Below are 16,176 nucleotides of genomic sequence, written 5' to 3'. Positions count from 1 at the left end.
CATCCTTACACAAGATGCAAGGGATAGACATATGAAACTTATACATACAAAGAGACAGACATTTTCTTAAAGAAATTTACACATTTTAGATAATTTGGTTAACAGTTATGTTGAAAAGATAGATTGGTATTTTTAAGAATGACTAACAATTTAAAAAAAAAAAACATTCAGGGGTTTTTTGAGAGGTCGTTTTTAGTGAAACTCAACTTTGCCAGTGTGCACACTACGACTGCACAAAAAAGTACTTTACCATTACTATGACGAGATTAATTTCGAATTTATCATGAAACCAAATGGTAGAACATCTGAAATTATGGAGTGAGACATTTGTGTGACAATCAAATCAATGAAAACACCCTTTATACATAATTAAAATAACTGTAATTTGAATTCCTTGTATAAAAAAAATAATAATGTAAAAATGAAAACATATCCAAATTATTTGAAATAAAACTTTTTTTTAAGTCGTGAGTTACATTTCTTGTGAAGTGGTTCAATTACTAACTCAGTTACCTTTTCCTTTTTTTTTTTTTTTTTTTAAGCAAGTAATGAGTAACTATAACAACTTACTTTTATTAAGTAACATTCTCAACACTGCTCTCCTCAATTTGGTTGCATGAGCGGAGGTCATTAGGCACAGGAAGAAAATAAAACTGAGTTTATGTTAAAAAAATAAAATAAAATCTGCAACTAGATCACCCTGAATATGTGGGTTTTCACTTTATATTGGGACGTCACCCTTTCATTGACAGGCTATATTAATTTACACTGCATTGGCAGATAACTGACACATATCAGATATTTGTTCACATTTGGAAGAGACCTGATTCCAATTTAAAGATATCCAAATCTGTGCATCTTTTTTCTCTTTACTCTGCCTTGACGCATATTTGAATTGCTCGAACTATGCAGAATAAATCCAATCCAAGACACGTGATTTCAAAAAGTGCCTGTAGTCTTATTGCATTTAAAAGCATATTTTTTCACATAACACATGGCAAATTAACAAATGCAAACTTGACCATCTCAGATAAAGCGTCATGACATTTTGAGAATCGATATTATTCCCCAGCTGTTGGGTGTGGTTTTAGATGCATGTGGTTGCCTTTATGGCTTTTAGGCAGGCAGCAGTCCATTGGAGCTGTGGCACAAAGACTGTTCCTGGTTGTATGATGATTGGGTGTATATTGTCTTGACAAGGCTCTCAAGAGTATTAACATTGGAGTATTGAATAGCTTTGTCTTTGACTGTAATATGTTACTATTATACTACTGTATACACTATACACCTACTTTTGCTCACCCCAAGTATATGCTCAAGGGTTTGTAGCAAAAATGCACATAAAACGTAATCACACACACACACACACGCACACAAAAAAAAGGGGATTGGTTTCCGCCCAAAAAATAAAATATTGTAATGCCAAATTTGTAAATAAGGGAGCCCGCGGGTGGTGAACAGTGAAAATGCCACTGTCCATTTTTTTATGATTTATTGGTTGTTGACAAAATACTTGACATAATACACTAACATTTTTACACTGGGGTAATGCTGGAACGCCGCCCTTGGTGTGTGTGTGTGTGTGTGTGGGTGGGTGTGCATGCGCGTGCGTGCGCGTGTGCTTGTGCATGCGTGCATTCAAGTTTGTGCTGTTTAATTCACCTGAAACCTATTAAAAATCCCATACCCTTCACCTTAACCGGATATTCAGAGTACCACCAGAGTCATGAAGTTGTCAGGAGACCAGAGGAATGATCAAAGGAAAGAAAGCTGAAACAAAGTGAAATTCAGCACCAACCAGGCACCACCTACCACCTAGAGGGTTACAAAACCAGAATCTTTCACCAACCCCAGAAACCTCTAAATTCCAACAGATTAGGGAGATCTCAAGAGACCAGAGGAAAAACTAAAGAAAGAAAGGAAGGATAGATGAAGCAGAGTGAGATCCACAGACACCAGCCTCCAGTGATTCAGTGACCAGTGGGAGAAGCAAATTCTGTTTGAGTTTCAGTTCAGTCGATGCAGGGGTGGTGGCTTGCATGAGAACCTCCAAAAAGCTGTCGACCTCGGCACGACAACGCAAGCACAGCCCCCCAGGGCCTTCCGGGCCGCGGCAGCACCAGAGCACAATCCCATGGCGGCCACCGGCCGGAGAGCCAACCCAGGAGCCTGGAGCGCCCCCGACACGGCCCGCACCCTAGGCCCAACGCAGCAGAACGGGGCACAGTAGGCCCCCACGGCGCCCCACCGGCACACGGCCCCCGACTCTGCACGACCCCACGCCCCACCCATACCCACCAACCACCACAACCCCCCAGATACCCCCCACATTCAGCACTCCACACCCAGACACCCGTACCACCACCTGTCCCCATGCTCATTCTGGCATCTGTGAACAGTCTACTTAGTTTAGAAATATAAATTATAATCTATGAACTCAACTAGTTCATTTAAAAAAAAAAAAAAAAAAAAAAAAAAGTGAATTGAAATTTGAGCTGGTTTGCATAATAAATACATTAATTCTCCCAACACTTCCGTTCGGCCAAAAACAAGTGTGCCACTGCCATACCATCACAACTCTCTTCTCTCTTATTTGCACTACAAGAAGGCACAAAACAACAAGCGCCCTCCCCTCCAATGAATGTCACGGTTGCCAACAGGCTGCCAACTCAGAAGTGCATCTAACCCAATCCCCTGTATCAGATCCATCCATCCATCCATTTTCTTGACTGCTTATTCCTCACAAGGGTCGCTGGGGATGCAGGCACCTATCTCAGCTGGCTCTGGGCAGTAGGCGGGGTACACTGGTTGCCAGCCAATCGCAGGGCACACAGAGACGAACAATCATCCACACTCCCACAAGCACACCTCGGGACAATTCGGAGCGCCCAATTAACCTGCCATGCATGTCTTTGGAATGTGGGAGGAGACCGGAGTACCCGGAGAAGACCCACGCGGGCACGGGGAGAACATGCAAACTCCATCCAGGAAGGCCGGAGCCGGGACTTGAACCCGAGTCCTCAGAACTGGGAGGCGGACGTGTAAACCACTGGCCCACCGTGCTGCCCTCTGTATCAGATCTATCAAAGAATATTTTAATTTCCAATTCAATATAACGGGTGTGTATCTTCAGTTGAACACAGTCTGATTGAGGTGTTTACATGTATAGAAGTCGTTAGTTGCAATTGATGAGTTGCACAGTACTTTAAATTAATATATAAATATAAATATATATATATATATATATATATATATATATATATATATATATATATATATATATATATATATATATTATATATATATATATATGTGTGTGTTAGATTATATACAGATGTTAGATTATTTTCCCTGGCGGCACAGTGGCAGACTGGTTAGCATGACTTGGGTTCGAGTCCAGGCTCCGGCCTTTCTGGGTGGAGTTTGCATGTTCTCCCCATGCCTACGTGGGTCTTCTCTGGGTACTCCGGTCTCCTCCCAAATTCCAAAGACATGCATGGCAGGTTAATTGGGCACTCTGAATTGTCCCTAGATGTCCCTGTGGATGGCTGCTCGTCTCTGTGTACCCTGCGATTGGCTGGCAACCAGTTCACTGTGTACCCCGCCTACTGCCCAAAGCCAGCTGAGATAGGCTCCAGCACCCCCCGCGACCCTTTTGAGGAATAAGCGGTCAAGAAAATGGATGGATGGATTATTTTCCCTTTAATTTCACCAGATTTGATCAAATCTACAGTGAAAATGGTAATACATTATACGTATTGTATGTGTTGCACCAAGAGTATACCAGAGGAAGAGTTTCGTACTGAGGCAAGATTATTAAATGAAGACGATAGGGAAACATGAAGCAATATTAGAGACACACGGAGACAGCTGGACAGATGGATGAGACATGGGAGCCAGAATGGGATCAGAGGTCAAAGACAGAGAACCAGGACTACAGTGGGGGAAGGGAAATGGAGAGAAAGGGTTCAGGTTAACATTTGCTCACAGACATTTTATTTTTATTCATTCATTTCCCCCCCCCCCTTTTGGATTTATTGACATCTGAAAATAAAAAAAGGGCTGATGGGATGATGTCTTATTAATCCCCGTCCCCAATTAATATCCCATTTTGGATGTATTGTCTGGATATTGACAGGCAAATGGGCTTTGTCCGGTGGGGAACAGGTCACCTTCACATGCGAAAGTTTTTTGCTGTTGTCTTGTGGTCACTTTTATTGGGATGATCTATTTTGTTGAATATTATTTGGCCAAATTCAGTTAAAACTACTTTCAAATTGAAGAACTCGTGTAGTGTAAAATATCTGCTTTTATTTAAACAAAAAAAGAAAAAAGCCTCATATACTAACTCAAGTCAAGAAAATCGATCATTTTTTAACGAAAGACTTTCAATGATGGACCGTTTCTGTCAGTTCTGTCAGTGTGCAGAAAACCTTTTTCATTTTCACACAAATGTAAGAAATTGTAGTGTATCTATCTTCTAAATCTGTATGTCTGTCTTCTCAGATGACATCAATTAGATGTTTATGCCATGATTTCTTAATGTAACTTTGACCATAATGCATTATGGATAATCCTAATGGCTTGTTTAATGTACTGCATGTGACACGGCTGTGGTTACGTGATAGATAGACCATTGTCTATTGCTTCACACAAGTGCACTCGCGCGTGCACGCACGCGCCTACACACACACACACATGCGCACTAAAAAACAAAACAAAAAAAACCAAAACGTTGAATCGGTAAGATGCTGAATGAACAATACTGTGGTCTCAAAAAAAAAAAAAAAAAAACATGCCAGAAAAATGCTGACCAGGCAAAAATACACTACAGTCAATTCACATTCGCGCCTTAAATATGAACGAGTTCAACATTTTGAGTTCATTGAATTCAAAGTAACATTGTTTAAATATTTCTTAGATTGAGAGTGTGGGTGTGGGTGGGGGTGGGGAGGGAGTGAGACAGAGTGAGGGAGAGACAGAGAGAGACTATTGGCTTTTGACAGTACAAGGCATCGCTCGAATGTGGTTTGAAGGAGGGAAAAAAACGTGAGAAGACTGGATGCTGCGTGGAAGCTCCACGCACGTTGACTTTATCTTGAAAAGGAATCACATTTTGTAGTTTTATGATGTACGGATTTGGAACTTTATTCTCATTTAATGGGTGCTGGCCACTCAAAATATGGCCCTGCTGGAGGCTTTTGTTTGCGCTCCACGTCTTACTTCTCAATGACCTCAGCTCATCACTGCCGGACTGTCTGCCCACATGTACTTGCTCGCCCAACGAAATCTACTGCAACAAGTTGGACAACAGCAGCTTTTTTTTCCAGGGCATTGGGAGCTCTGCAAATAGTACGAGGGGCACCGACGACCTTTTCCAGAATATCACCTCTATGTAAGTGTCACATACAGTACTCTTTTTTTTCCCTTTTTTTTTTTTTTTTTTTTTTGTCAGTTAACTGAGATGATATGGTAACTTTTCTACATCATGATCAGGCGTTAAAAAGGAGCCAAAAGGAGCCACTGGCGGGCGCAGAATTAAAGGTTTTAGTCATTTTGGGATGAGTGCTCGACTCCCAGTTTTGAAATATTGTGCTCTATTTTCTTTCCTGGCACAAGTCTAGGGCAAAGTGCAGTCTAATTGTGCTCTTGGGTGGAGAGTTTCATTTTAGTTACCTTTTTTTTTTTTATTCATTTTCTTGTGTGCTCTATGCAGAATGACTTATGAGTAAATTGAAAAACTACAATTGTCATTATTTTCATGCAATTTTAATGAAATTTTCTATAATTTAGATAGAGAGGTCTTTAAAAATTATCTGTCATTGTTTTTTTTTTTAAATTTAATTCTATCATAATTACTAATGGTATCGGCACTTGGTATCCGTACCCGTGAGTACTGAAGATTTGCGTTTCAGTATTGGTCTAAAAAAAAAAAAGTAGTATCGGTATCGGTCGTAAAAAAAAAAGAAAAAAAAAAAGAAAAAAAAAAGTGGTATCAAACTTAAAATGACTCCCGCCAATTAAACATTATTTTGCAAATTGTCCAAAAGGGGAGATTTTCAAACACGTAAAGGCAGAAAGTGCAGTGGCGGCCGAGGCTCAGCGGTAGAGCCGGTCGTCCAATAACCAGAAGGTTGGCTGTTCGATCCCCGCTTTCCCCAAGTCATGCATCATTCATCATTGTGTTCTTCGGCAACACACATTGCCTCCATTGCCAGTGTGAGTAGCACTTACTCATACTGGTGTATGGAAGGTGTGCATGTTTGGTGGGCGGAGGGGCCGTAGGCGCATCCTGTGCCATGCTTCCGTCAGCCAGGGCAGCTGTGACTACTTAGGCCTTGTCTACACGTAATTGGGTATTTTAAAAATGGGTATTTCCCACCTCCCCATGTAGACAAAAAGAATCTGTCCACACTGCCTCGTTTGTTTCGAAAAATGCAGCACCCAGCGGCACACAGGCTTCCCTGCAGCCAGTCTGCATTTCCCCCACTGGCACGTCCTCTGGACGACTGAGCGAGCCCCAAGTGCGTCAAGGCCGCCGCCGAGAGCATCGTGAAGCGGGGCTTGAGCACCGCCACCCGCATCCCAGGTTCCGCTAGAGCGTTCACCGGATAAAAATTGAGCACTTTCGCGCTTCCATGGATGACATCCAGGAGCACTTACAATCACCGAGTGCGGCCAGTTGCTTCCTCGGGATCCCTGGTTCGCCCGCCGGGTACAAGGAGGCAGCACTTGGTCTCCTGGAGCCATCCAGGAGGACCTCCACGAGACCGGGGATTTACAAGAATTTATCTGGGTGGTGGTGGTTCATCTCCGGGGTACATTGTGGGACCACGTCGGCCCTCAATCTCCAGACGTCCGTGGAGCTACGAGGGGATACGGACCCCGCCACTACCACAATGGCTTCTGGCATAGAAACCAACGACTTGTACAACTCTGCTCACTGGCCCAGCACTTCGATGTTGTGGAGCCGGTGTGTATGTGTGTGAGTGATGTGTGTAGAGCGATGACGTAAAACTTCATTTACGACTTATTATATGTTAACGCAGATCAGAAGAAATACACAAATCTTCACTTTGGCCAGAGTTTTTTTTTTTTAAACCTTAGTTTTTAATGGAAAAAAAAACAACAACTCCCGTTTGCAAAAACCCTTGATACGTGCCTTAAGTAGTTTACCACCACCAGAGTGTAAATGCGTATGTAAATAATGTATCCTGCTAAGCGTCTTTGAATGTCCAAAAAAGCGTGATATAAATCTGATCCATCCATCCATTTTCTTGACCGCTTATCCTCACAAGGGTCGCGGGGAATGCTGGAGCCTATCTCAGCTGGCTTTGGGCAGTACTAGGCAGGGTACACCCTGAACCGGTTGCCATCCAATCACAGGGCACACAGAGACAAACAACATCCACACTCACAAGCATACCTAGGGACAATTCGGAACTCAACTCAACTCAACTTTATTTATAAAGCGCTTTAAGAACAGGCGTTGCTGTATACAAAGTGCTGTACATAAACATCAGTTTTGCAGTAAACAAGAACAAAGCAAACATTTTGAAGTGCGAATACAGGTTTTTTGTTTGTTTGTTTGTTTGTTTTACAAGTAAATACATTTTACATCAGCGAATAAATAAGAAGTAGTGAATAAAGAGCTAAATAAATACATAAATGAGTAGACTAAACATCAAACTCATACACACCACAAAACACCAAGAACAAGTCTCATGGTGCGCCAAAAGCCAAAGAATACAGATGTGTTTTAAGACGTGTTTGAAAAGAGGATAACGAGGGGGACTGCCTAATATTTAGTGGTAGGTCGTTCCAAAGGGACTGGCAACAGCAAAGGCTCGATCTCCTCTAAGCCTCCTCTTAGCCCTCGGTACCTCCAATTGAGTCTGGTCTGCTGACCTGAGGCACCGGGCAGGTGTGTCGGGGTGCAAGAGCTCGGCGAGATAAGGTGGGGCAAGACCATTGAGAGATTTGAAAACAAACAGAAGAATCTTAAAATGGATTCTAAATTACACGGGCAGCCAGCCAGTGAAGAGAGGCCAGGATTGGGGTTATGTGTTCCCTCTTACGGGCACCAGTAAGGAGACGAGCAGCAGCATTTTGGACAAGCTGGAGACGCTGCAGGGAGGACTGGCTGATCCCAAAATAAAGTGCATTACAGTAATCCAGCCGAGATGTAACAAAGGCATGGATTACCATTTCTAAGTGCTGCTGAGATAAGAGATTTTTTACCTTAGCCAGCTGTCTAAAATGAAAAAAGCTGGATTTGACAACAGCATCCAATTAACCTGCCATGCATGTCTTTGGAATGTGGGAGGAGACCGGAGTACCCAGAGAAGACCCACGCGGGCACGGGGAGAACATGCAAACTCTACCCAGGAAGGCTGGAGCCTGGACTCGAACCTGAGTCTTCAGTAGTGGGAGGAGTAGAGTTATTCTGATATAGCTCCAGTGCCAGTCAGCCACCGAGCCACCCATAAATCTGATGCATTATTATTATTATTATTATTATTATTATTATTATTATTATTATTATTATTATTAGTAGTAGTAGTAGTAGTAGTAGTAGTAGTAGTAAACAGGGTGCTGGAAGAATCAAAGTAAATAGTGTCAAGAAGGGGGTCTGTCCTCAGATTAAAAAATAAATAAATCATGTGCATTCCTTGTATGAAAGTGGGTCAGGGATGAAGGAGGTGAGAATTTTACAACCCCTCTACAAGGGTCCAGGGGCATGCTCCATAATTGGAACATTTCACATTAAAACACTTCAATTTGATGCAATTTGAGAAAAGAAAATCAAGCTGAATTAAAAGTGTCATTATATAATGAAGTGTCTATGTATGATTATATTATAAGCAGGGTTGGAAGGGTTACATTTAAAATGTATCCTGATACATACTGGTTAAAAAAAATGCAGTTATAGTAATGTAATCCAAATACTGTAATATTAAATGTAAAAGTAAAACAACTTGATTAATATTTATTACTTTTGGATTAATCCATTTCCATATAGGCTCATGAGGCCAAAATATCAATACTACAATACAATATACTACAATATATAGTTATATACAGTGAACCCCACTCTTTGCATGGTATCAGACTGCAAATAGCGAAAATGTGTGCATAACTGATACCCAGTGAAATGCACATTTTTATTCTGTAAATGTATAGGAAAAAGACAGGCAGACAAAGCTGGATGAATGGATGAGAGCAGATGGATGAACTGATTGACTGAAGGCCATGTGAAACAATTGGTCCCTTATAGTTGCATGAGGTAAGCTGATCACCTCACATAGACAGATAGCGACAGACAGAATGGTGACACGGCTACCAGCTATAGCTTCGCCATATATAGCAGTTCCCCTTCCCACCAGACCCGTCACCAGAAAGAAATTGTAGGGGGGGATTACCTTTTTTGGGGGGGGCACACTTTATCAACCTAAATCTAATGTTCATCAGATTGAACAGCGGCATTGTGACAACTGCAAAAGTGTTCAGAAATATTTTCTGTCACTCAAAAGCGGCAGTTCGTTCTGAAATCTAAAAGACAAACTGAAAAAAAAATGTGTAGTTCATTTTGCATTTATTCAACTCAAAAGTTCATTTGAAACAAATCCACTCTTCACTTCTGTAAACAACTATGTCCGAATGAATGACTGCAACCCAGCCCCTTCTATCTGGAATTGGCTAGCAGTTGCCTTCATTTGCGTGTTGGAATAGGGCTGTACGATATGGACAAAATTTCCTTTCATTTTTGCCAGATATCTCTATTCTTTGATCTTTGACTCAGCATGAGACTTGACATCATTTTACTTTTTTATGGTGCCTTCTGTATTTTGTATTATTTTATTTCTATACTTATACAGATTTTTTTTTTTTTTTTTTTTTAGTATTTTATTTGTGTGTATACTTATCTACTTATATTTACTCTAATTAATTTTATTTTGTGTTATTTTATTTCACTTGTGTCTACTAAAAGACTAATTTCTATTCCATGCACAGCACTTTGTATGCAGCAATGGATGTTTTAAAGTGATTTAGAAATAAGGTTGAGTTATGTCGATGATATATAGAAACAACATATGGGTTCAGTAAAAAAAACTAAGCAGAATATCAATCCAAAAGGATGCGCAAAGTGCTGTTTTTTTTTTTATTAGAACTTAGTGACAGTCATCAACATGAACAAACTTGGCAATAAAAAAAAAAGAAGAGAATTCAACTCACATTGTACTGCAACTGCTTTAGTGATAAATAATTTTATGCTCCTTAGTTGTTGTTGTGTATGTGTGACTGCTTGGGTCTGTTAACAGCATACTGTGTATTGCTACAATTCATCCGTGCTGTGTGGCTTGACTAATTAAAATAAAAGTTTGCCACTCACTTGTAAACGTAACCAGTGGACTCAGGATTCCCATTGATGTCAACTGTGTCATGCTGGATCGAGGCACGACGTGCTCACTGCTCAGTCCTTGTGCCAGCGCCAGCCGGTGTCGGTACCATATGTGTTCGGCCTGCCAGATCCATTCGGGGGCCTTCGCGTCTGGTCGGCGCTTGCTGATGACGTCAGTACAGCAAGCGAGCAGTGTCAAGTGTGTTCACGTTGGTTTGGTTTCCGAATTTTGCGGTTCACGTATCACAATACATCACAAAAACAGTCGTAATGATTATAGGAACACATTAGCACGTCAACTGACAATATTTCGTCCCATCGCAGTTTTACTTTTTTGCATTTATGTGCTATTTTACCTCCATTTTTTATATTTATTTTATCTAATGTATTTTTTCAATCTATTTCATTATTTAGTCAATCTTAAAGTATCCTGCTTTTATACTTACGTTTATTTACGTTTTGCAATCTCAGCCCATACATTTTGTTATTTAAATTACATCTTTAATATTTTCTTGCCAATGTCACCTCAGAGGTGACACTGCACTATGAGTTGCGGAGGGTCGTGCGTATTGCAGAAAATAATTACCATGATGATGATAATAAAATGATGGAATTATTGCCTGAGATGTGACATTTCCTCACCAATATGTTCTGTACTCAGCCTCAGGTTATTAGGTAACTACGAATTTATTTGTAACCTTCATGTGTGTGCATGTGTGTCTCATGGACTATTGATATAAATATTAATCAAAGGTAATGGCCTACTACCGTAAAGTCGAAACTCATAAGTTAACTTCATCAACTACAGTAGCACATTTTACTTTTTCTTTAAAGATGTCAAATGCATTAACAAATCAATGAATGACACATGAATGAATGAATGAATGAATGAATGCACAACTTTTCTTTATATGTTCAGTATTTTTTTCCTTCCACAAAACAACAACAACAAACAAGTCTGAAAGGGTTTCACGGCAAACCTTTAATCCTAGACAAGGGAAGACGAGAGATCAATACATTAGAATAGCCACGGTGAGATGTAATTGATTGATGATGATTGATGAATGATTTTGACGCGTTACGAATCCTTGCCTTTTGGGTCGCCGAACAGTTTGATCCAGTAGTGCGGCTGTGATAAGTCCCATTAGATAAATAATAATAAATTTCTTCGTAAAAAGCGTCAATGTTTTCCCTCCAACGACTGGAAAGTTGCCTCACCAATCACAATCGTCGACATCTCAGCCAATCCTGTAGCGTAAAACGTCTCAGCCAATCCTGTAGCGTAACGTCATCTGTAGGCGAAGGACCCCGAATGGATCTGGCAGGCCGAACACATATGGTACCGACACCGGCAAATGCGCACTATCTACCCGGAAGTAGATTTGGCTAAGGCACGTCTGCAGAGCGCGCGTCTCCCCCCACCCCACCCCACCCCTCCTGATCCTGATTGTCATTGGCTCGCTTAGTTGTCAATCACAGCCAAACTTGAAAGGAGGTATGTGGTTGGCTGGCACGCCATGCTTGACTTAAAACAGAAGGCGCAAGTTTACGTGACTGATAGGACGAATAGTTGGTGAGTCATCTTGCTAGGGCGGGCACGGCTGACTGACAGGGCGGGCACGGACCCCCAAGGCCCGCCCATGGCGACGGGTCCGCTTCCCACATACACAGTTATTTTGACATCAGATCACCACGATTCACGTAGGTCACATATTTTGGTTTCTAAACGGTGTATTTTGCCGAACGGTGTGTTACCCCTGTCCCATCCCACACATCATGAAGATTAAATGAACACTCTCCACAGCACCTACAAAATTAAAGTATGTACATACTCCAACTGTCAGGACAGCTTTATTGTGACGAGGTGTAACAACTGCCGCTACGAAATGAATATAGCGGAATCGCTGGGCTATCAAAATGCAAAGTTTAATCATTTTTCTGTCCAACTTTAACATCCTACCATCCAAGTCCGTAACGGCAAGAAAGTTGCCAGAAATTTCTAAAGGCTGCAAGTGCAAATTAAACCTAATCGAAAATAAATAAATAAATAAATACATACTTTCGTCCAAATAAAGTATTTAAATTTGGTAAAGTACAGAAAATAAATGTAAATTTGAATATAACTTAGAACTTTTACTTGAAATGAGCAAACTAATGTCTAATTTGAATTTAAAACAAACATCAAACGAATGACAGCTGTCATTTTTCAGTTGTATACTTTTTTCTGGTGTAATGATTTAGATTTTATGCTTCTTTTCAGACACATTGAGAATTGGACTGGTCTGCAGACGTTGAGCGAAGTTCACATGGAACTCTACACTGGTTTGCAGAGACTGTACGTCGTGAGATATTTTCTAAACGTATGCTGGTCACTGCAAATGCCTATTTTTATTTCTCTTAAAACACCCAAACAGCATTAATCTATTGAGGTTGGCTGAGCTTGATGTACACTGATAGTGTGACATGCTCACGTTTTGTGTCACATATGAGTAGATAATGATTGTATAAAAAAGCTCTAGCAAATCCTTGTTCAACCTCAAATTTGCTTTAATTGCTGTTGCTGCCGTGTTTATGTACGCACTATATGTCCTCATTATTATTATTATTATTATTATTATTATTATTATTATTATTATTATTATTATTATTATTATTACCTTTAATTCAAGGATGTTAAATGATATACATTTTCCTCCTGTCTTGTGTTTTTGTGTTTTGATTTTGTTTCCACAGGGAACAGAAAAGTTTATAAATGCAAAAAAATAAAATAATAATAATAATGAGCAGCATGTATGGTCCAACTTACTGTGCAAAGAATGCTGTAATCTATGCATGAGTCAAAATGCATGACGAAAACGTAAAGTAAAAAAAAAAAAAAAAGAAAAAAAAGAAAGAAAGAAAATGTTGCCTTTGCTCTAAATGTTAGGAGCAATAATTTAATCACTATTTTTTTTTGTATTGTAGGACCATTATGAGGAGCAACCTGCATACAATCCAACCACAGGTTTTCTCCAAAAATCCCCAACTAAGCTACATGTAAGTGTTCACACTTGATTAATCTCACCTCAGAATTTGCCTATTTTTTTTTGTTTTTTTTTTTCAGTACAAGGACAAGTGTTTTCAGTACATTCAGTAAAAATATTAGTTCTGCTGCTGCACTTGAGCATGTGCCAAGTCAAGCCAAGTCCTAGACCAGTCAATTTCAGACTTCTTTCAATAATGTAGTTTAATCTAGATAATTACCTTCGAGATCGCACTGGGCAATAAATCAAATTAATTTGATTAATCGTCATTTTGAAAATCGAATCGTTGAAATTATGCTAAATCTTGAAATAGACTTTTGTCTTCTGGACTATTAAAAGCTGTTATATTCTGTAACATCCAGATATGATTGTGAGTTGTAATTTTTCACAAGTGGTAGAATGCTGCATGTGTTACAATAGCTAACAACTACTTAATTGTGGCAATTAGACAAACTATGAATGTCAAGTTTATGTTAAACTGATTTAGTATCAGTATATGTTATTGTTGTCTGAACATTTTTCACAGGGATTATTTTTGAATAAATGAAACCTTTAAATAAACGTTTATTGGGTTTATTAGATTAAAATTGATTATAATCGTAATCATCCTGAATGACTGAAAAAATCGAAATGTTTTTTTTTTTTTTGGCCATATCGCCTAGCCCTACCCCTAGATAATTGTTCATACAATGTCATGTCTGGGGTCACGCCAGGGTTAAGTTTGAGTTCATGACCTGTTAAGCTGGGTTCATGACCATGAGGTCAAGTGTATGTTATGTACTGATGTAACACGTGTCTGTTTTGAACTGATGTGTAACTACCATCTCATTTCATCTGGCTTTAGGCTATGTGAAGTTATGTGATGTCAGGAGCTTTGTGATGTCAATCTTTAATCCTTTGCTTAGTCACAACCAATCAGATCGATTCACTGTCTGTAGTAGCGGTCCGAGAAGTGTGTGACTTTGTCAGATTATTACTTCTGTTACCACTGTCTCTCTGTGCATCCAACCTCCAGCACATTACAGAATAATCCGAACACATAGATCCCGCAGACTTAAATAAGATGTGCTTGGAAGCCAGGATGCCTTGACTGGTCTGAGACATGCGCTAAAAATTTTAGCCAACCAGTCAGCCTGTCCCAGCACCGATCCCCAATGCTGATGCATCGGACTCCGGGATGGGAGCAGCCCTCTTGCAGCGCACCCCGACCGACCGGAGGCTTCACCCCTGCCTCAGCTCCAAGTCCCCGAACCTTGTCTACCGTGGCTTCAAGTCAAGTCAAGTCAAGTCAAGTCAAGTCAAGTCAAGTCCATCTTTATCAAGTCCAAGAACCTCGTCTGCTATAGCCTCAAGTCCAAGAACCACGTCCGCTGCGGCTTCAAGTCAAGTCAAGTCAAGTCAAGTCAAGTCAAGTCAAGTCAAGTCAAGTCAAGTCGAGTCAAGTCAAGTCAAGTCAAGTCAAGTCAAGTCCATCTTTATCAAGCTCAAGTTCTCTCGTCTCGGCAGAGTTGCCATCGTCTCAAGTTCCCCCGTCTCAGCAGAGGTGCCGTCATCTCAAGTCCCCTCCTCGCGGCGACTCTCCCGTTCCAGTTCCGGCGGCGCCTGGCAAGCCAAAGTTCTCCTTGACCCATACAAAACCCATTTAATTGGATAAAAATGCCCAGAGGTAGAACAGTGCCATCATTTAACCACCTTTTAGAATTGATAACAAAATTCTTTACGTGATGTCCAAGACTGCAGGTTCTGGGACAGAGCAATACACATAATCATGAGTAAGTTTAACAGCGCTGGGAAATCTGTGGCAACTTAAAACAAAGGGAAATCTACTGTGACTTTTTTAAGGCATCAGACAATGTTCACCAGCGATGGTTACTATGGACGTCCTCTAAACACGATTTGGTAAATGTTTCCTCTATAACCATTTTTTTCAAAGTGAAGAAGTTTCACCCATATTTCCAGCGAAACAGAAAATGATGTGCAAAGAGCAATTCCATGTCAGAATACCCAGAGCACCTGGTAATTGCTTGTCTCAATTTAATTGGGGTAACAGTAGCTCAATTTGGATTTGGACAAGAGGCTCGTGGAATCCAAGAAATGTATATTGCAATTAGATGCTGGAGAAATGCTAGTATGTTAGTGTCGGCATTGAATTGAGCACCACATATTTCCGTTAAGGAATAACTAGAGTTATTCTGATATAGCTCCTTACCTGTAAACCTGAAAGTATTGGGCCTTGTACTTCTTTAATTCATGCAACATAATAAAGTCAGGAAAGTTCAAACTGGATTTCTCCCTTGTGGGATAAAATTGACAAGAATTATTTAATTAATCTGAATTTACATAATATTTCTTTTATACTCTTTTCATCAGAAGCCTGTCCAAGAACCCAATGCTGACTACATTGTCCTGGCAGACCTTTGAAAATTTGCAGCTCGTGGAACTGTAAGTTCACATTTGTTACAGATTCAGTCAATGGATGGTGGCGGAGTGGTTCGCATTTGGGACGATGCATTATGTAAACAATCTTGAACACTGTTGGAAAACACACTGACAGTGAGCTCATCTTTCAAACGTAATAGATTTAGAAAGTTCTCGTTTTGCATTGTTTCCGCCTCGTACACTCACAAAATACACAGACAAGCATGTCCAGAGATGTGAAGTCAATATAGAGTTGATGACTTTCCAAATCTCCAGGTTGCAGTCTGCAAAAATTTACAATGAGCTACAGTTTAGATAATATTTTTGGTGTGG

At 40.3% G+C, this 16,176-nt stretch overlaps 1 protein-coding gene across 1 annotated transcript in view; it reads left to right on the top strand.

The window, feature by feature from the left end:
- The first annotated feature begins 2,134 nt into the window (after window positions 1–2,134).
- LOC144016613 (NT-3 growth factor receptor-like) overlaps window positions 2,135–16,176 on the top strand; it is a 36,874-nt gene continuing 22,832 nt past the window's right edge. The window contains exons 1-5 of the mRNA XM_077517951.1: window positions 2,135–2,226; window positions 5,240–5,395; window positions 12,663–12,737; window positions 13,367–13,438; window positions 15,796–15,867. Of these exons, the coding sequence (XP_077374077.1) occupies window positions 2,135–2,226; window positions 5,240–5,395; window positions 12,663–12,737; window positions 13,367–13,438; window positions 15,796–15,867 (467 nt within the window). The remainder of the gene's footprint in view (window positions 2,227–5,239; window positions 5,396–12,662; window positions 12,738–13,366; window positions 13,439–15,795; window positions 15,868–16,176) is intronic.

This window comes from Festucalex cinctus, chromosome 3 (genome assembly GCF_051991245.1).
Source record: "Festucalex cinctus isolate MCC-2025b chromosome 3, RoL_Fcin_1.0, whole genome shotgun sequence".
Classification (NCBI taxonomy): domain Eukaryota; kingdom Metazoa; phylum Chordata; class Actinopteri; order Syngnathiformes; family Syngnathidae; genus Festucalex; species Festucalex cinctus.
The sequence above is the reverse complement of the archived record's forward strand: the minus strand, read 5'-3'. Positions and strand labels throughout refer to the sequence as shown.